Here is a 21,672-nt window from a genome sequence, read left to right on the forward strand (position 1 = left end):
CCTTAGATCATCCTAACATCGATCTTCGGAACACGGTCGCTACACTAACCCTAAAGCTTTACTTTTCTTTTGATGCAAAATAATCAACTAAATGACGTCGTTTCTAATTTCTTCTCCAGTTCTCCATCTCTCCATCTCTCACGGCTCCAAATCGAGAGATCCGCTTCATGGTGATCTCGCGCTGCTGCTCCATCGTTTGGTTGTAACCGGGAGACACGAAAAGCTTCCCTCCTCTCTCCAATCGTGATCCTCCGTGTTGTGTCCGTCGAGCAATCTCCTCATCTCCTTGACATCGAATCTGTACCTCTCATCCCATAAATTTGGTTTGTGTGTTTGTTCTTATTAGCTTGTTTGTGGGTTTGTTCTTATTAGTTTTTTTGTGGGTTTGTTCTATTACTCCAGTTTTGTTGACTTTAGCTCGTGATTCAAGCATATGATATGTGTGTGATAATGAACTGTAGTCTTCTTGTATTTTAATTGTTTTACACTTTGATGAAAGTAAAAACCTGGTCAGCTTCTGATAAAAATGCCTGATGACTGATGAGTTGTTCTGTCTGATGTGCTTCTGATAAGACTGTCTATCACAAGTTTAGTTTTAATCTGTATGTTATGTATTTGTTCCTAATCATACTTGTTCCATGGAGAATCTGGCTGATGACTGATGAGGTTTTTGACATCTTGTAATGTTTAAGTTATAGCTGATTAGTGATTACTTGTTTGTACTGTTGTCTTCTTTGACTGCATTAGGCTTTTAGCTCATGAATCAAGCATCTTGTTGTTGGCTGTGATAAACTGATTCTGTTGTTGGCTTGTTGTTTGCAGAGCAACTGAGTGTTGGAAGAGATTCAAGAGTCAAGAGACTAGCAGAGCAACAAGTGTTGGTGGCTTGGAGATTTTGAGTAAAGTTCTATTTAACAAAGTCAAAAACGAGTGTTACTATGATTCATAATTTGAGAATGTAAACTTTGGTTTTTAATTTCTTCGAAGACAAAGGATGTGATTGGTAGTGACTTTAGGTGCTCTCAACAGTCCCATTTATTTTTACAGCACTAAATTCACAGTAATCAAGTTTTAATAAAAATTTCAAAATCACTGCTCTTGAAATAACCTACAGTTGTGCAAGTGTTCTACAGAGCCAAAAATCCAGAGTAAATTTTTGGAGCTTTCTTTAAAATTTTAAAGCAATAAAATCTAAAGCCACAACAAAAAGTCTACAGATTTTTTTCTACAGCAAATTTTTTAAAGCTATAGCCATTATCAATCGGACCCAAAAATGAATAAAAGACACATTTTCATTTATATGATCATACTTTGAGCTTTTACAAACATGTAAATTTCAGTTAAATTTGATATGCAAAAAATTATTAACTTACAGAAAAATTAAATAGGCTAACCATGGCTCAGTCCTAACCCTCAACAAAAAAATATGGTTAAAATAAGGCTGTGTTAAAACATGGTTGTACTTACATTAAACAAAAGAGGGTTAAGCCCTAACCCTGTAATTAACATCTCTATAAAAAGTAAACTCTATTATTGGTTTTACTTGGGTTTGGTACATTTTGGTTCTACGAGAATTATTGGTTCGGTGGTATATATATAAATATAAGAAATCATTTGAAATATTTGGTATTCATAACCAAGTCGCATTCGCCTAGTGGTAAAAGGACTCTAACTGGAGTTTCTACACTGGGTTCGAATAGCATTGACCACCTAGCCGCGTTTTAAACGAATTTAATCATTCAGGCGTACCAGGATGCAAAGTTTCGTGGAACTAGTCTTTGATCCTAGAAATTTTTTGGGATCCCTACGGTTATAAAAAAAAATAATAATTTGGTATTCATAGTGAGCTTGTTTTATGAAACTTTAACGTAGCCACGGGCTATTCGTTCCAGTTTAAAGTATCTTTGCTCTTTCCATGATATTTGTGTGATCAGATGAGAAAAGGGAAGAACTGATATTAATATTATATAGTTTCTAAAAGAAGTTTGCTAAACATCAATGTTTTAGATCAAAATTTTATTTGCTAGATTTTAGCTAAAATATTAAAAATATTTACTCAGTCATTGTTTTGATTTTAAGAGTTGAACTAGATCTCGATCCGCGCAACCGCGCGGATCTTTGTTTTCATTTATTTTTATATAAATATTTTATTTTCAATTCTAAATTGATATATATTATAATATATATATGTGTCTATCAATTTTTAAAACATTCTAAGTTTACAGTAGATTTTTTCATTGAATAGATTGTTTCAAACTGTCATATGTATTTGTATCTTCTTTTATATATATTTTCGAATTATTATTTCATTATTAAAATCGTAACTATATATATAAAGATTAGTAAAATATTATTTTATTGTCATATTCAAAGATATTGTAACATTTCACAAATTTAGAAAGTTTTTAAAAAATTGAACTTTTCGCTTCATAGATTTATATTATCGAGTAAATAATTAAACATTTAGTTTTTGTTTAGTTTTTAAAATAAACTATATAGTTTAGAATTTGTTTTCATTGGTTTAAGGTAGTAAATATTAATCACTGTTAAATAATATGATTTTTGTTATTTAAAAAAAAGTTTTTATAATTTTAGAAGTTACATCGACAAATATTTAAATAATTAACATATGGAGGTATAGTACAACATTAAATTATATCTATTTAATTTATAATATCTATAAATCTAATGGACCATCTATTGTTTGAATTGAATAATGATAGCCCAAATTTCTGTCAGGCCCAAAATTTAAATAATAAGATTATAGATTAAATGTAACTTGACGTTCTAGAAATATGTCTATTAGATCCATTTTTTAAAAAATCACGCATGAATCAAGGTAGTGGCTTCTGTTTTAATATATAAAAGATAGGTGATAATCGGTGCGAAAGATTTATCGATATCATGATTTACTTAAAACTTGGTTAGCGCGGTCTTGTAAGAGAAAAATTTGCTACATCTTAAGAAAAATTCCATGCGTGCATATCACGTTAATGTGTTGGCTAAATGTGTTAAATTAAAAGCATTGCAGAAAAATTATAGAAATAAGATACTAACAAATATTTTATTGACTACTAGTGGTATTCCGGCGCTACGCGCCGGGTTCGTATGTTTATTCTCAAATGAATTCAAAATTGTTTTTTAATCAATATGATAGTGGTTAGTGATCGATCGATTCAATAAAAATAGAATAAATAGCTGATAGTTGCACCAAAATAAATATAGATGACCTTAAAACATAAAGTAAAATCTATGTTTCAAAAGAAAAAACATGTAAATATCATGTGTTTATTTTGTAATTATCTCGTTTGAAGGAAGATAACAAAAAATGTCATACTCTTAAAGTAGTAATAGTCCTTGTATGCTTTGTTCTTGCCATGGATGTGACAATCTGTTAGGGGTTTCATTGTGGACGCATTAGTTAATTAATACTTTGTTTTCAAAATGATATTGAATCAATGTTTGCTGTGTTGCATATTTTTTTTATTTTAGTTTGTAAATGGAGTTGTGTATATTGTAAATTAAGACTTGGACTTCTTTTTTCCAGATTGTTCCATTTAGTTTACTGTTAGGATGGATTAAATTGTTTTGTTGTTCATTAGTAGTTTTTCAGTTTGTTATATTTTTCTAGGCTAGTGCTTACTTGGCCGGCAAGGAAGCGTTATACAAATGTGCGTTCATAAGTGTGCCTAATATAGTTTAATCGTAGTACTTACATTGTCGTACTGTTTTCCATTTAGAAATATAGTTTTGGGCATCCCTGTATTTAAATTAGACTCTTTTAATAAGATGCCAAGTGGCTAATTAAGTGATATGTTTGGGCTGTTAATCGGTGTCACAGCATTGTATGCGGTCGTTGTTGTGTCTGTCAACAAAATTGGCAAAACTGAAGAACACTCAAACGTGTTCAAAAAAAAAAAAGAGAACACTCAAACATTTTCTGAAATTTTTCTTGTGTTAAAAGCTTTTGACGAACTGAAGGTCGACTTTGGGTTCGCACTCAGCTGAATGTTCACCCAGCTACGTTCTTATGTTTATATCCCCAAAGTTTTAAAAAATGTTGTGTTGGCGGGGAAAGCTATTTCATGCAAAGTCAATTTAACTTTGATGAAGTGTGTTTGGAAGAGAAAATAAGAAGCTGAGAAATATTGTTTTCTTCTCGACTCACTTAGGTGTAGAAGTGAAATTTTAAGATACCAAAACCCAAACTTTTGCATAGACAGAGACTTAATAAGCCTTACAATTATTCAACTGGAATCAGAAACTATAAAAATATGATAGATGATAGTTGGGCTGAGCGATAATTGAGGCCACTATAACGTCTACTCAAGGTTGTTACACCTCACTGGCTTCTTAGTTGTAGGCTCTGGTGATGTCCCAACTGAGTCTGCAGCCTTGCAGCAGGAGTGAGTACGGCCGCACATGCAGCAGGAGTGAGTATTTAGTTCAACTGCGACTTGATCAGAGCACGGAGACCAAATCCCTTGGAGTCTTGAAAGATGACCTCGAGCTGCTTCTCGTAACTTTGAGAACGACTGGATTGGGGAACCAGTCGAAATGTATCTTAGACGAAAGGAAATTATAAACTGGAAAGTATAAGAGAGCTATAAGTATATTAGGAGACTCAGTGCACGCTACAACTCATGATATTGTCATGATTGACGTGAGAGTAAAATGTGGAAGAAAGAGTAAAATGATTGGAATAAGCTTACGTTGGAGTAGACAGAAGATTTGATTTTCTTGATACCACCGTTTGGGTGAACGTCTTCAATGATGTAACCGAGGTGAGCTTCGTAAACTAAGAACAAAGAAACCAACTTCTAGACTTCTTTTTACCACCCTTTCTATAATTACAAAACCAACTTCTAGACTTCTTTTTACCACCCTTTCACGCTTTCTATAATTACAAAAGCAAACAATTTGGTCAGGAAAAAATGATTGTTTTGGATCATGTTTGAAAGAATAATAGCTTAAAGGAAGCTTCCTTGTTACATAACTTCATCCAAATTCAATGTCATATTTGATAATAATGACCTGAAAGCGTTGAAAGAAGCATAAAGGTCAAAAGTAAAGTGAGAAAAATGATGTAAGCTATGAACCTGATCAAGTAAGACAAGTTTTATGGTGAATATCAGTATTAATCTCCAACGAAAAACTCGTACCTATCTTCCACTACCTGCAAATAAACAGAAGTAAATCATAAAGATATATAAACTAATGTCAAGCAGCTCCTAACGAATAAAAAAAAATCAGAATTGGTTATAAATTTGGCCTCTAAGGGAAGCCTTTTTACCTGATGGCCTTGGCAAATGAGATCAAAATCATTCTTATCCAATAACTTAATGACTACATCGGCTTCAAACGTGCAGGAAATTCCTCAATCGCTATCAGACCATCCTTGATTCTTCTGACCAGGATCAGACCGAAGTAAATCACAAAAACGACCATTGTCTGGAATCTTTTTAGACCTTCGAGTCTCTGGATCCTACCCCAAGTTTTCCAGTTCTGGTGAGAACCTGCCCTGCGTACATAAGATCTTGTCGTCAATAGGAGCAGCAACCGACAAACAGTTTAAGAAGTCGGTGAATATCTTCCAAAGACGTAAGTTGAATCTCCGTTTGCATTAGTCATCGAGAGTTTGTCAGTTACCTTCTCATAAAGGAGGAGCATGCAGGCAAGTTAGCAAGAAGCGTGTAAAAATTGGCCATTGTTGGAGTCCAGGCTTGACAACAATTAAACCTAGGGATTTGGTGGCAGTGTAGTTGTTCATAGCAGAGAAGAACCACATTTATAGTCTAGAGCTTCCAGGACGTTAATTTCGAAGAATGAGGCTGTTTAGTGGAAGAGAGAGTGGTATGAGTTGTGGGTACGACGTAAATTATAGAATTAAAGGAGATGTAAGGCGAAAACGGAAGACGTTACACAACAGGTGGTCGGAATGTTCAGAGTCGAAGAGTCACTGCGGCTGATCTAATTTTTTTTTGTGTTTGCGAATAAGAAAAACCCTAATATTAGATGAGCCTAGTATGAATACTCACACTAACAGCCCAGTAAATCTACTCAGAATAGGAGCCCAGATAGCCATAAAACACAACTTTCGCAACTAAAAAATATGGTGCCACGTTTCCTATTTTGCCCCATGCTCTCTTGCTGAGGTGGCTCTCTAAGAAGAGAGAAAAGCCTATTTTATTATAATAGTGGCCATTGTTGGAGTCCAAGCTTGACAACAATTAAACCTAGGGATTTTGTGGCAGTGTAGTTGTTCATCGCAGAGAAGAACCACATTTATAGTCTAGAGCTTCCAAGACATTACTTTCGAAGAATGAGGCTGTTTAGTGGAAGAGAGAGTGGGATAAGTTGTGGGTACGACGTAAATTATAGAATTAAAGGAGATGTAAGGCGAAAACGGAAGACGTTACACAACCGGTGGTCGGAATGTTCAGAGTCAAAGAGTCACTGCGGCTGATCTAATTTTTTTGTGTTTGCGAATAAGGAAAACCCTAATATTAGATGAGCCTAGTATGAATACTCGTACTAACATCCCAGTAAATCTACTCAGAGTAGAGGCCCAGATAGCCATAAAACACAACATTCGCAACTAAAAAATACGGTGCCACGTGTCCTATTTTGCCCCATGCTCTTTTGCTGAGGTGTCTCTCTAAGAAGAGAGAAAAGCCTATTTTATTATAATAGATATGGCAGGGAAAACTTAAGGGGAAAGTAATTGGGAAACACTTCCATTTTCAGTCATTGGTTGAAGTATGTTTACAATGTCTGACTGTTAAATTATCCAATGGTTTAATGCTTTCAGAGATGCCTTAAAATAAAACAATCGTATATGACATACAAATGAAGCTGAAAATGAATACTTCAGTCAAATAAAATATATACAATTTTGGTATAATGTATATTAGATCATATATATGTTGGTTAAGTATTAAACCGATTGGTTAGCTTTGGTTTAGCTTCCTTTTACTGAACCAAAGCACTATATATACCAAACCAATGTAACAAACTTTGGCTAAGAAAGCTTTAATTGAAAACATTCAATATGGTATCAGAGCCATCTATGGCTTCTTCTTCGTCGATTTGCGATTTCTCGAGATGATTCCTTCCGTTTTTCATGGAGGTGAGCTTCTCGGAGTTACAACAACTATCTCTCTTCGTCAATCTCATTGCTTTTCTGGTGATTCATCCCGTTTCCGTCTTCTCGCGAATCTTGCTTTCGATATTCCGCTTCTTGAGCTTGTAATTTTGTCTGATTCGTCTTCGATTCTTCTTCAATCATGAGTTCCACTGCTGCGAATCCTCAATTCTTGGACCATTACGAAAATCCCTACTATCTCCACAGTTCCGATCATGCTGGACTGGTTCTCGTCTCCGATCGCCTCTCTTCCGGTGCGGAGTTTCATTCTTGGAAGCACTCGATTCGTATGGCCTTGAATGTTCGCAATAAGCTTGGTTTCATCGATGGTACGATTCCTAAACCTCCTGATAACCATCGTGATGCTGGATCTTGGTCTCGGTGCAATGATATGGTTGCGACTTGGATTATGAATTATGTTTCTAAGAAGATAGCTCATAGTCTTATTTATATGTCAACTGCTAAATCGATCTGGAAGAATTTATTGGTACGATTCAAGCAGGATGATGCTCCACGTGTGTACGAAATTGAACAACGTTTAGGGACTATCCAACAAGGTTCTATGGATGTAACAACCTACTATACTGAGCTCGTCACACTGTGGGAAGAGTACAAGAACTTCATAGACCTTCATGTTTGTACATGTGGAAGATGTGAGTGTAATGCTGCTGCTTTGTGGGAGAAATTGCAGGAACATAGTCGGGTGATGAAGTTCTTGATGGGGCTTAATGAGTCTTATGATGCTAGCCGACGTCAGATCTTGATGATCAAACCCATCTCGTCTCTTGAAGATTTTTTTAATATGATCACTCAAGATGAGAGGCAGAAGAGTATCAAACCAGCTGTGAAGAGTGATGCTGTGATTTTTCAAACAATGGGTTCTGCTTCAGAGTCTGTCTCTATCGACACTCCGGTTCTTGCTGTTGCTCAACATGGTTATCACCCTAAGCAGCGACCTTTGTGCACTTACTGTGGCCAGTATGGTCATATTATTCAGAAGTGTTTCAAGATTCATGGATATCCTCCGGGGCATCGCTTTCATGGTCAAGCTCCAAGAGGATATTCTTCCCAATCATTGACTCCACGAGGACAGCAAAGTCAGAGTGGCTTCCCTCGTTCTCACAGTCAGAACCAAACTCCGTCTAACACGGTTGCTAATGTCACCAATGCGCCAATGATGGGTTCTTCTATTCCATCATCTCAGAGTTTGGATGTTAATCGTATGAGTCAAGACCAAGTCCAGTACATTCTTCACCAACTTCAAGCTTCTGTTCGTCCTCATGAGTCTTCAGTTCAAAATCAGCATGCTACTATCACAGAACATGGTCACATGGCTGCTCAATCATCTTCTGGGATACTTCTTTCTTTTTCCTCTAACCTTCGTTTTGAAAACAATACTCTTACCTTCAACCATCAATGCCTTTCCTCCCTTTATAATGCTCTGCCTAGTGGTTCTTGGATTATTGACAGTGAGGCTATGACGCATGTCTGTTCTGATCTTGCGCGTTTCAGTGGGCTTTCTACTGTCACTGGTGTCACAGTGTCTCTCCCGAATGGTCACAAAGAGGCAATTAGTCATATAGGAAGCATCATTGTTTCACCAACTATTACATTGCATAATGTGCTTTATGTGCCATCTTTTCATTTCAACCTCAACAGTGTGCATTGCTTACTTGTTGATAATAATTCCTCTGCTCACTTTTATGTTGATCATTGTTTGATTCAGGAATCTACCCAGGGATTGATGATTGGTAGATGGTCTATTTTCAACAATCTTTACGTCCTAGATACATATGTTTCTGCATCTCCTCCTATATGTGCTTATGTGTTGGATGATGGTCATCTTTGGCATCAACGTCTTGGGCATCCTTTACTGGCAAAATTGCTTCATGTTCCGGGTATTAAATCATTGCATAAATCATCTCTGTCTATTGTAGAAAATTGTCCTGTCTGTCCTTTAGCTAAACAAAAACGTTTACCATTTGTTTCACATAATCACATTTCTTCATTTCTTTTGATTTAGTACACATGGAAGTATGGGGTCCTTTCTCAGTAGAGTCTACAGAGGGTTATAGATATTTTCTAACATTGGTCGATGATTGTACCCGTGTAACATGGATCTACTTTCTAAAGAATAAAAGTGATGTTTCCACTGTTTTTCCTGCTTTCATTCAACATGTTCATTTGCAATATAATGCCCGTATTAAATCCATTCGAACTGATAATGCACATGAACTAGCTTTTTCTGATATTGTTCGCACATATGGTATGATTCATCAATTCTCTTGTGCTTATACTCCTCAACAGAACTCTGTTGTTGAGCGTAAGCATCAACACATCTTGAATGTAGCTAGATCAATTACTGTTTCAACCTAAACTACCGTTGATCTATTGGACAGATTGTGTTTCTACAGCCGTGTTTCTTATCAATAGAACACCTTCTCGTCTTCTTGATAAGAAAACTCCATATGAGAAACTGATGCATAAACAACCTGACTATTCATCTCTACGCTCTTTTGGTTGTCTATGTTACGTGTCTACTTTAGATAAAGATTGTCATAAGTTCACACCTAGAGCTGATTCTTGTGTTTTCTCGGTTACTCATCTGGTTATAAAGGTTACAAGGTTTTGAATATAGAAACACGTCAAGTCTTTGTCTCTCAAAATGTTATTTTTAAAGAACATATTTTCCCATTTCATACGCTTAATGGTTCCATTCCGTCTGATGAACTGTTTTCCAAAACAATTTTACCAATGTCTACTCCTGTTGCATTGGATTCTGTTCTTCAAGTTCATCCTGTTACTTTACCATCATCATCATCTGCATCTTCATCATCTTCTGCATTGCCTCATGTGACTACTTCTCGAGAGACTGGGCCATCCGTGATAGGACAAAGTCAACTTCTACGCATAAGACCACAACGGACTGCTCGTACTCTAGGTTATCTTTCTGAGTACCATTGTTCTTTTATTCATCATACTCCTCTTCCTTGTTCATCTTCTCTATATCCTCTTGCCTCGGTTGATACATGTTCTTCCTTGAAACCACTTTATCAACAATTTCTCCTTTCTTATTCTATTGACCCTGAACCTACAACTTTCAAACAAGCCATGTTGTCACCAGAGTTTCGGAAAGCTACTGATGATGAACTACAGACTTATGATGAACTGCAGACTATGGAAGACAATAGAACTTGGGATGTTCTGTCTCTTCCTCCAAGAAAGAATGTTGTGGGGTGCAAGTGGGTTTTCACAACAAAATACCGAGCTGATGGGACTGTTGAGGGAAAGAAGTCTCGCTTAGTGGCAAAAGGATACACATAGCAAGATGGTGTTGATTACACATATACTTTCTCACCTGTCGCCAAACTTGCTTCTGTCAAGCTTCTCCTGGGTTTTGCTGCTGTCAAAGGCTTGAAGCTATCTCAAATGGACGTCTCGAATGCGTTTCTTCACAGTGATCTAGATGAAGAGATATATATGAGCTTACCTCAAGGATATACTCCTCCTCCTGGTACAAACTTGCCACCTAACCCTGTTTGTCGATTGAACAAATCCATTTATGGTCTTAAGCAGGCTTCCCGACAATGGTACCACTGCCTTACTGATGTGCTCTTTGCTGCTGGTTATGTTCAATCTCCATCTGACAACACTCTGTTTGTTCGTCGATCTGGTGGCTCTTTCACAGGAATTCTCATATATGTCGATGACATAATGATTGCTAGTAATGATGATTCTGCAGTAAAGATTCTTAAAGACACACTTCATCAGCATTTCAAGATCAAGGATTTGGGAGATTTGCGCTTCTTCTTGGGTCTTGAGATTGCTCGTTCTGCTGCAGGAATCTCTGTATCTCAGCGCAAATATGCTCTGAATCTTTTTTCTGATGCTGGCTTGTTAGCTTGCAAACCGTCTTCGGTTCCAATGGATCCTGTCGCCAAACTCAGTATCAAATCAGGCACTCTCTTGGATGATCCTACTCCTTACTGTGCCTTGATAGGGTGTTTGTTGTACCTGGTGATAACTAGGCCTGACATCACCTATTCTGTTCATAGTCTGAGCCAGTTTATGTCTGCTCCTACAAACGTTCATCTTCAGGCAGCTCACAGGATCCTTCGCTATATCAAAAACAACTCGGGTCAAGGCCTTTTCTACTCTGCTTCATCTGAAATATGTCTTAATGCTTTCGCTGATTCTGACTGGGGAGCTTGCCCAGATAGTCGCCGTTCTATCACTGGCTATTGCATTTATCTTGGTAGCTCCTTAATCACCTGGAAGTCGAAGAAACAAGATGTTGTTAGTCGAAGCAGTACAGAAGCAGAGTACCGAAGCATGGCTCATGCGACTTGCGAGCTGTTATGGTTTCAGCAACTTCTCACGTTTCTTGGCGTCACGGTCACAACTAAGGCGAAGCTCTTCTGTGACAGCAAGTCTGCGATCTACATTGCTACAAATCCGGTGTTCCACCAACGTACCAAACACGTGGAGATCGACTATCATACCGTCCGTGATCAAGTTAAGAACGGCTTTCTCCGGTTGATGTAGGTTTCAAGCTCTAATCAACTTGCTGACATCCTCACGAAACCACTTCAACTGGGGCCTTTTACATCTATCCTGCATCGTATGTCCACTTCAAGCCTCTTCACTCCATCATCAGAGTCCATACCTTCCACTTCATCGGCTTGAGGGGGCGTATTAAATCATATATATGTTGGTTAAATATTAAACCGATTGGTTAGCTTTGGTTTAGCTTTCTTTTACTGAACCAAAGCACTATATATACCAAACCAATGTAACAAACTTTGGCTAAGAAAGCTTTAATTGAAAACATTCAATAATGTATACATGTACAACTGATTACATGATTAGTGTTAGACTGTTATCCAATGAGTCATTTCTCAAATATATTAGAGCTTGCTTGGATCCACAATTGAAAATGGTTAATATGTTCAGGTTGTTGTCTTCATGTTTAATTACAAGGTTTCAGATGATAATAGGGATAACCATGGAGTTATTGAAAATGGTGAAGAACGGATTATACAATAATATTTTTAAGATCATTCGTTCAGTGTTCTTAGTTGGTATTTATCAACCTAGTTTAATCGATACTAGATTTTGACCCTTGCTTTGGAAGCGCGAGATTATTTTTATTTATAAAATTATTAACCTATTTCTTAGTTAATAAGCGAAATAAAAAAAAATCTATTTGTTCAATCCATTGTCGCTTGATAAATATTTTGTATATTCGATGAGATAACCTGGAAAACGGTAATTGTAAAAATGTTTAACCATAAATTGTAGGTTGTTTTTAAAAAAATCAATAATATTTTAAGTTTTTAAATATTAATTTAAAATAATTAGAATTTATTAATTAGGATGTATGTAAAATTATAGTTGTAAGCGCATATATTAAGAATATTTATGTAATATCAATTTAGAAAGAATTACATTTATTTTAAAAAAGATATCAGATAAAACTTATTCTAGTATATTTATTATTTTAAATTTCATAACATTGTCAAAAAATTGAAAATTTTGAACTGTATTAACTTATTTTTTATATATTAAAAACGAATTTTGACCTGTATATATCGGAGATGAACATGTAAACAATGAAAATCGTATATTATTTGGTGATATATATTTCATAAATTTTTGTTAGAGTTTAATTATATAGTTAATATTCGTAATGCACATATCATTAACGAAAAAAAGAAACATAAAACGTATGATATATTATTAACACACGTAATATTATGTAACATATATGGTCTGAATAAGTTTGATAACATTTTGGAATATTTTTTAAATAGATTTATTTGCTGGCTGTTTTTAATTAATATATTTTCTAAAATTAATGAGTGACATGACTTTGTAAATAAATTAAAAAGTAAAGGTAGAATCCTACGAGAGATTCTGCTTTAATAGTATAGATAGTATTTACCAATTCAGCCTGTCATAAATTAATTATTCATTTTTTTTAGTGTTACCGGTTTAAAGATAAACCAGAATCATGATTTTAAATGTGGTCACTGGTTCAATGAACCCTTCTTCTATTACATTACAATAAGATACTTCCTATTCTGGAATATCATGGCGATGCAACAGTGCTGGGCAAGAGGATATACAAGAGTAATCTTCGAAAGTGATTGTAAACAAGCGATTGATCCTTTGAATGGATCGGGACTCTATTTTGTGGGATATAATTGGATTCGAGAAGCTTGGTGGTGGAGAGACAAGTTTGTGGGTGCAACTTACTCTTGGGTTCGGCGTGATGCAAATAGAATTGCAGGCAAATTAGCGGAGCAAAATATTCCTCACAATGCTTTATTTTGGTTTTATAACTATGTACCAAAGTCAATTGTTGTAGACCTTCACATAGATTATATTGGTTCAAATTAATCAATAAAGTACCCGTTAAAAAAAAAAAAAAAAAAAAGATAAGTCCTGTTCTCGTTAGTACATAAAGTAGGTTGGTCCAAGCAATGACGCAAAATGTAAATCTAATCTATTAATTTAGTCTTATTTTTATATACTATCAAATGTTGTGTTTTTAATTTTGGACTTATTCTGAATTGTGACATTTAGATAACATGCTGATGATACAAAATAATTCTTATATGTACGAAGTCACTTAAATCAAACCGGACGTACACAAACCATAACTCGATTTCTACTGATTCCATGACTATACAAATTTCATATGGAACCAATAAACCGATATTACACAGACAATACTGAGCTATTCACTTCTTTACAAATAATCATGATCGTTCTTTGTGGGTTGCTCGTGAACCCAAGATCGACTGTTGCGGCTATTGTCGTTCTAAGTGTCTCCGTCTTCTTTGAGATTTGCCATATCAAATTTTGTCAGGATGTAGCAAACCAACGCAAGACAGCGAAGCTAACCGCGACGGTGATCGTCGTGTTCGTGGTAACGACAGCTATTACTAAAACGCATGGGGAATGGTTTTCACCGAGGAGGCGACGAATCTCCCCGGTTAACAGCGACGACGCTTTGGATTTTGAATTATTTGAGATCAAAAACTGTCCTCAAACGGTGGCATGCGGCGTCTTGAGGGCATTTTGAACTGCACGGTTGTCTACAGCGGTGGCGAACGTTAATTTCGTGGGCATGCCGATTGTTTCGAGTCTCGGATATTGGGCTGACACTGGCTTTAGTGGGCTTTGGATAATTAGTATAATAATATATGTATTTAAATTTGTTTTAGAGTTTTGTATTTCAATTTTTAAAATAACAGCAAATTAATTTTATCTCATATACATATATTAATTTTACTATTTAAAAAAATTATGTTAAAAATTTAGTAAACTAAAAAATGTAAGAATAATATATGAATGAAGAAATTAGAATAAATTAAATAATATTTAAAGTGATTATATGCAAACTATATAAATTTAGCAGTCATTTTTTTTTTGTATTTTGATGTTTCTATATTTGGTTATCTTAAATAGAAAACTTTTTCTATCATATATTGAAAGATATTAATTTACAAATCACAAAGAAAATTTCATACAACAATAAATAAGAGTACATTTAATAATATATAATAATTTACTACACAACAATGTTATAGAACTACCTACACATATATAATATCAAATTTTTAATATTTATATAAACTAAAAAATGTTTATAATAGTAAAAATATATCCGCGCAGTTGCGTGGATCAAAACTCTAGTTTTTAGTAAGAAAAAGGACATTTAATTTTGACTCTGAGGCTGAGAGTCTGATATGTCAACTTTGTACTTTAAGTTATAATATATACTATATAAAAGTTAAGGATATAAGCCATTGAGAGCGTCCATATAGGATTTAAAATCACCAATCAAAATATGACAAATAAGCATTTTAATTTGTTACTTTTAAAATATTTCAATGTTTTCAAAAAACTGTTTATTTCATAATAAAATAGAAATCATTTAAATATGATAAATCAATACTATTTTTAAATATGTCAAAATTTTCAAAACTGTTTATTTCATAATAAAATGGAAATCAATTTAAATATAGTAAATTTATAAAATTCAAATAATTATATATAATTTAACTTAATATATAATATATTTTTGAAAATTACTTAAAATATCTTACAAATATAATAATAAACTTAGAAATGCAAGATATTTTAACAGTTAGAACTACATAAATTTAAGACACATGATTTTTAAAGTTTAGGTTATATGCTATTGAAAATATTCAATAATATGATTTAAAACACATATGATTTCAAACAACTAATAATAATATGACAAATCATTATTTTAGTTTAATATTTTCAAAAAAGTCAATATTTCCAAAAATGGGTTTATTTTAAAATAAAACATAAATCAATATCAAATAAGGAAAGCTAACAAAACTAAAAAGATTATATATATAATTTAAATGAATATATAATTAATTTTCTAAAATTAAAATTAAAATTAAAAATACAAGACTTTCAAACAGTTATAGCTATAAAAATTTAAAACATGCAATTTCAATTTTTGGGTTATATGCTATTGAAAATATTCAAAAATAATATATACTATATATAATTTGATGTCATAAATTACTTAAAATGTCCACATATAATTTTTAATCACCAAAAATATGCCAAATATTTTTTTCAATTTACTATTTCTAATTAATATCAATACTACCAAAAATTTTTATTTCAAAATAAAATATAAATTAATATAAAAAGGTAAACTTAAAAAGGTAAAAACATTATATATAAGTTACTTAATGTGAAAATTATTTTTGGAAATTAACATAAAAATAATAAAAAAAGATAATTAATAAATAAATATTGGAAACTTTCAAACAATAAAATATAAATCAATATAAAAATATAATTTATCAAAATTAAAAATTATCTAAATGAACTGAATATATATATATATATAATATTTTCGAAATTTAACATAAAATTTAAAATGCTAGAACCTGAAACAATTATTTTCTTTGATTATTTCTAAAAAAAAATCAATATTACCAAAAATTATTTATTTCAAAATCAAATATAAATCAATATAAAATTTAAACTTACAAAAATTAAAACATTATATATAAGTACTTAATCTTAAACTGATTTTTGTAAATTAACATAAAATAACTAACGAAGATAAATTAAATAAAAAATTGAAAGACTGTCTAACAATAAAATAGAAATCAATATCAGATAAGGTAACTAAATAAAAGTAAAACATTATATTAAATTAACTTAATATTTATAATATTTTTGAAATTTAAATAAAAATAAAAATGCAAGACTTTCAAATAATTATAACTATACAGGTTTAAAACACGTGCTTTCAAATTTTAAGTTATATGTCATTGACAATATTCACAAATAACATATACAATATATAAGTTGATGTTATAAGTTATTGAGAATGTCCACATATTATTTTAAAGCACCAAAAATATATCAAATCACTTTTTATTTGTATTTCTAAAACTGTCAATATTACCAATATTGTTTATTTCAAAGTAAAATATAAATCAATATAAGAAGTTAAAATTAAAAGGTAAAAAAAAACTATATATAAGTTAGTAAATGTTTAATTGATTTGTGAAAATTAGCATAAAATAACCAAAAAAAAATAATTATTAAATACAAATTGAAAGACTTTCAAACACTTATAACTATATAAATTCAAAACACGCGATTTTAAAGCTTAGGTTATATGATATTGAAAATACCAAATAACATATACTATATACAAGTTAATACACTTTTTACATTTTAAATTATATACTATTGAAAATATTCAAAAATAACATATACTATATATAAGTTAACTCTATAAATAGTTGAATGTCCACATATTATTTACTATATAGACTCTTTGAAAGATAACCGTAAATTAATTAAAAAATATTAATCTTAAAAAAATCCAATAATTTAAAATACTAAAAAATATGAATTGGAAGTACATATGATTTCAAAATTTAGACTATATTTTATTTGATGTGTTCATATAGAATTTACAAATATCATTGAAAATATACCAAATCAGCATCTTAATTTAATATTTTTAAATAGAAAAAATCAGAAAACTATTTCGCTCAAAATAAAATGAAAATAAAATAATTTACTTGATATATAAAATAAAGAGAAATTCCTTTCGATAGACAAAAAAAAGTTTTTATCACAAATATAGACCATAAAAATAAAAATGACCAAAATAAACTTAAATGTTTTATCAAAAGATGTAAATATACACTTATACCCCTAGGGTTAATTAATCTAGACATTAGGGTTTAGAGTTAAGGGGTGGAGTTTAGGGTTTAGGATTTAAAGTTTAGGATTTAAAGGTTAGGGTTTAGAGTTTAGGGTTTAGGGTTTAGAGTTGAGGAGTGGAGTTTTGGGATAGGATTTCAAATTTTAAAAAATAAAAAAAATAAAAAAATTTCAAAATAAAAAATACTATTTTGATCATTTTAGTTTTCGAAGTCTATTTTTATGACAAAAACTAAAAAATAGTTATTTGAGAGAATTGCTCTAAAATAAATGTTTTGAATTAAACATAAGATTTTAACTAACCAAAAAGAACAATTTTTAAAACAAATTATTTTTTTATTAGACAAATCCAAATAGTCATGTATGTAAAATTAAAATCAATACAAAACTACTAAAATATAAACTAAAAAAATTAAAACATTATCTTAAAGTTAGATTGATATTTTTATTAACTTATTGAAAATTTAATTTAAAAGTTTTCAACTAGAAAAAAACAAAATTATGTCTTTTTATGAGAAGGGCTATATGTTATTAAAATATTATACATATAATTTAAAACTATAAAAAAAACAGGCCAAATCAGAATCATAGTTTAATATGTTTAGAAATCTGAAATTTTTGTGAAAAAAATCTAGTAAAATAAACATAGAATATCATTTAAAATTAAAAAAAAACAACTAACTTGATGTATATGCTAAGTCTTTCAAAATAGACATAAAAAATATGGGCAATTCTCTTAAATAAACCATTTTCAAGTTTTTATCACAAAAATAGACCCTAAAAAGGAAAATGACAAAAATATTTCATTTAATAGGTAAGAAGATTTTAATACTCTAGATATATAAATACAATTAAATAAATTAAAAAAATTAAAAAAATATATAGTTTCAGACTATAATTTTCAAATTTGATTTTTTATAAATTTATTATTATTATTTTTTTTAAATTTTCTTTTTGTAATTCGAAATACTTTTTAAAACTATTTTTATAATTTTTATTTTCAAGTTTCTAATTTTTAATTTTTATTTTATAAAATTTGAAAACTTAATCCCAAATCTTCAATCCTTAAATTTAAACTCTAAAGTTTGGATTAGACCCTAAGGGTATAAGTGTATATTTACCTGTTTAATGAAATAATTTAATCATTTTGATCCTTAGATTCTATATTTGTGACAAAAAATTATTTTGGTAACTGTTTTAAAAAAATTTATTTTAAATTCTAAGTATTTATTTTTGAAAAAAAAATCTTACACCACACCCTCCAAAAGTCCACCCCTCAAATCTAAACCTAAAATCTAGATTAGTTAACCTTAGAGATATAAGTGTCTATTTACTTCTTTAAAACTAAAGGTAAATGTGATTAAAATAAATATGAAAATTAATATTAAGAATGTGGTAATTTAAACAATTTTTTAAAAAATAAAGCATATTTTGTATATGATTTCACAGAAAACGTAAATAAACCATATACATGTTATTTTGAAATTAATGTGAAAATAAATTTATTATTAAAATAAATTCGCCCAGCACGAATTAAAAATATAGTCTATAATATAATAAATGAATTTTTGTTCACTTTTAAAGGGGTCCACGTGTGCATCTCTGTGGGCTCCACCTCTATTTTTTGTTTTATCAAGTTTTGTTATTTATGGATTTCTGATTTTCGTTTTTTATATGTTATAGAATTTCCGTGGAAACGAAACGACAGAGCAAGACGTAGATGGTGAAGCGAGAGAAAATAGCCAAGGTAGAGAAGAAGAAGAAAGGATCATGATCCACTAATTTCACAGACCTACGACGATCAATTCCGTGAGGCATAGAAATTTGTAGCCGAAGATCCATCCAGGAGTATCGCGGTTCGGCTATCCATCTGCGGAAGGCGTGGTTCAAAAGTTCCTCAAGGATATTGCTCCTGTTCCGGTACCAGAGGAGGTCACGACAGCCACTTGCATCTTGCGTGTGTCTGAATACACTTGCCGTATCCAATTTTATTTAAACATCCTTTTGTAAGTGAGTTTACCAAAAAGCATTAGGATGATGTTCTTTTTATACAGAATATTCATTTTATATTTACCTCAATTTGGTTTCATCCCCTCTCAACTAGCTTAACGTTGTCCTTAGCTATAGAGGAGGAAACTAATCTGCCCCCTAAAATATAATGCCAAGAAAAAGACATAAAACAAAGCTTTTGTCTCTTTGGTAATAAACCCCCACAAAGCTTTCTTGCCTAAAACGTCACTATCAACTATAAGAAGCTATCATCTTCATTATTCTCGTCCTTTGCTTTTCCAGTTTGTTCCTTTGTACATTTCTTCTGCCTTCTTACTCAACTCTTGCTTCAAGTTTCGTCTCTTTGCAGTTTTGAGGAAAGTTGTGGAGACCAAAAACTCCAGAAGGAAGACATATATAATCATGAAGATGTCAAACACAAGTGATGGCAGCAGAGAAGTCAGAGAACCATTGGTGGACAAGGATATGGCTGAATCAAAGCCGGAGCAGCCGTGGATGGTTTATCTTAGCACTTTTGTTGCAGTTTGTGGTTCTTGTGTAAGTGAATTTACATATCCATGGAAACTCACTAGCTTTGTTAGGCCATTGATTTTTTTTTTTGGATTGAAATGGGTTTTGATGCAGACGGGATACTCCTCACCTGCTCAGGCTGCAATTAGGAATGATCTTTTTCGGACTATAGTTGAGGTTATACATAATTCTTTTTAACTGAATCATCTATTGCCATTGAAGTTTTGCTTAGCCATCATCTCAAAATTTGCAGTTTTCACTCTTTGGTTCTTTACTGACTTTTGGTGCAATGATTGGTGCTATCACAAGTGGGCCTATAGCTGATTTAGTTGGAAGAAAAGGGGTCAGGCAAAAAAAATTGAAAGTTTCCATCAGAGTTGGCTTTGTGATATTATATATGCCTATACTACTTGTGGATTTGTTGTATCCAGGCGATGAGAGTTTCTTCTGCTTTTTGTGTCGTCGGTTGGCTATAGCAATCTTCTTTGCGAAGGTCTGACTCAAGATCCTAAACCAAAATGAATACGCTGGTATTCAATCTTTGCATAATGTATCTCTCTCTCTTTGTGTTAAATGGTTTCCTTATCAAACGGAGTAGTGGCTCTGGATCTCGGCAGACTGGCAACGGGTTATGGAATGGGAGCATTCTCCTATGTGGTGAGCCCATCGAGGTAATGGTTCTGTGGCATGCTTAAAGCTGTTGGTCAAGTTTTTAGATGTTTCTAATTTGTAGTGTTGTCCTGTTTCAGTTGCTATCCATCTTAAATCAAGCTTGATTCTTATTTTGTTAATTACAGGCAGGTGCCAAAGCTTATTTTTTGCTGGTGGTGCAACTGCGGAGCACCTTGCTGCTGATATTGGAGATCTTGTGTTAATCAACTGTTACTTAAAGCTGGACGTGATCCTAATCAGAAAGACGAGGTGCTCTCAACGTAACGATTAGCTTTTTAGTGATGAACATATACCCTCATATGGTTGTGATTTTCAGGAAGGCAATAGGCCATTAGAAGTTTCAGCTCTAAGAGAGAACAAAAAGATTGTCGAGACTCCTCCCATTGACAACAAAGTCTGAAACTGTTTCAGACTGGACATTTGTTGGAGTTCTACCTCACATAGAATCAAATAAAGAACAAGAGGAAAACTCAATCAAGTCAAAATCCTTAGAGGCTGTGATTAAGAAAGACCTTCCTGAGGTACTTCATACTTTGAAGTTTGATCAAAATCCATCTCTCTTACATGAAATTTTTGTAAAGCACACTGTTATATATTTCCACAGATCTCTCCAGAAGCAAAGGCGAAAGCCACAGAAGCAAAAGCAATAGGACAAGACACGTTCACAGAAAGTATTTCCAGATGGCCATTGACACTTATTCAACACTAAACTACTTCTAAAACTCATAGGAAGATTCTCAAACTTATGTCCATTCTGTGATTCTGTTGAATTTTCTTTGAACAAAGGCCATTGATTTTGACCCCACAGATCATACCTTCTTCTGAAACGGAAGCCACTGCTGGTTGCGGTTAGGACAAGCTGAACATGCCTTATATGATGCTAAAGTCTGCAGAGAACTAAAACCTGATTGGTCTAAAGGATGTTGTTTCCGTGAAGGTGTTGCTCTTCGTTGTTGGGGTCGAAAATGGTTGCGACGAAGTTAACGTCCAAATCCCCGCAAAATACAAGTATGTCTTTTCGCAACAAATCATGCTCGGTCAAGAGAAAGTCACAACGTATGTTCCCGAGATAAAGCTTCGTTCGA

The 21,672-nt window shown here is 32.5% G+C and overlaps 1 protein-coding gene, 1 long non-coding RNA gene and 1 pseudogene across 2 annotated transcripts; all 3 read left to right on the plus strand.

Moving 5' to 3' along the window:
- The first annotated feature begins 72 nt into the window (after positions 1-72).
- LOC106325953 lies at positions 73-992 on the plus strand. The gene is made up of 2 exons (XR_001267101.1): positions 73-323; positions 823-992. It is a non-coding gene; the product is annotated as an uncharacterized LOC106325953 (long non-coding RNA).
- Positions 993-7,286: 6,294 nt separating this feature from the next.
- LOC106323784 lies at positions 7,287-9,776 on the plus strand. Its single transcript, XM_013761853.1, has 2 exons — positions 7,287-9,042; positions 9,544-9,776. Exons 1-2 carry the CDS (start codon positions 7,287-7,289, stop codon positions 9,774-9,776), a joined length of 1,989 nt encoding a protein of 662 aa, XP_013617307.1.
- A 10,638-nt stretch (positions 9,777-20,414) lies between these two features.
- On the plus strand, positions 20,415-21,612 carry LOC106324834 (annotated as a pseudogene).
- The last annotated feature ends 60 nt before the right edge of the window (positions 21,613-21,672 follow it).

Source organism: Brassica oleracea, chromosome C2 (assembly GCF_000695525.1).
Source record: "Brassica oleracea var. oleracea cultivar TO1000 chromosome C2, BOL, whole genome shotgun sequence".
Taxonomy (NCBI): domain Eukaryota; kingdom Viridiplantae; phylum Streptophyta; class Magnoliopsida; order Brassicales; family Brassicaceae; genus Brassica; species Brassica oleracea.

Coding starts and splice junctions, on each gene's coding strand:
- LOC106323784 (XM_013761853.1), top strand. CDS start 7,287: ATGAGTTCCACTGCTGCGAATCCTCAATTCTTGGACCATTACGAAAAT. Junction 9,043..9,543: donor AAAATTGCTTCATGTTCCGG/GTATTAAATCAT, acceptor TCTATTGGACAG/ATTGTGTTTCTACAGCCGTG.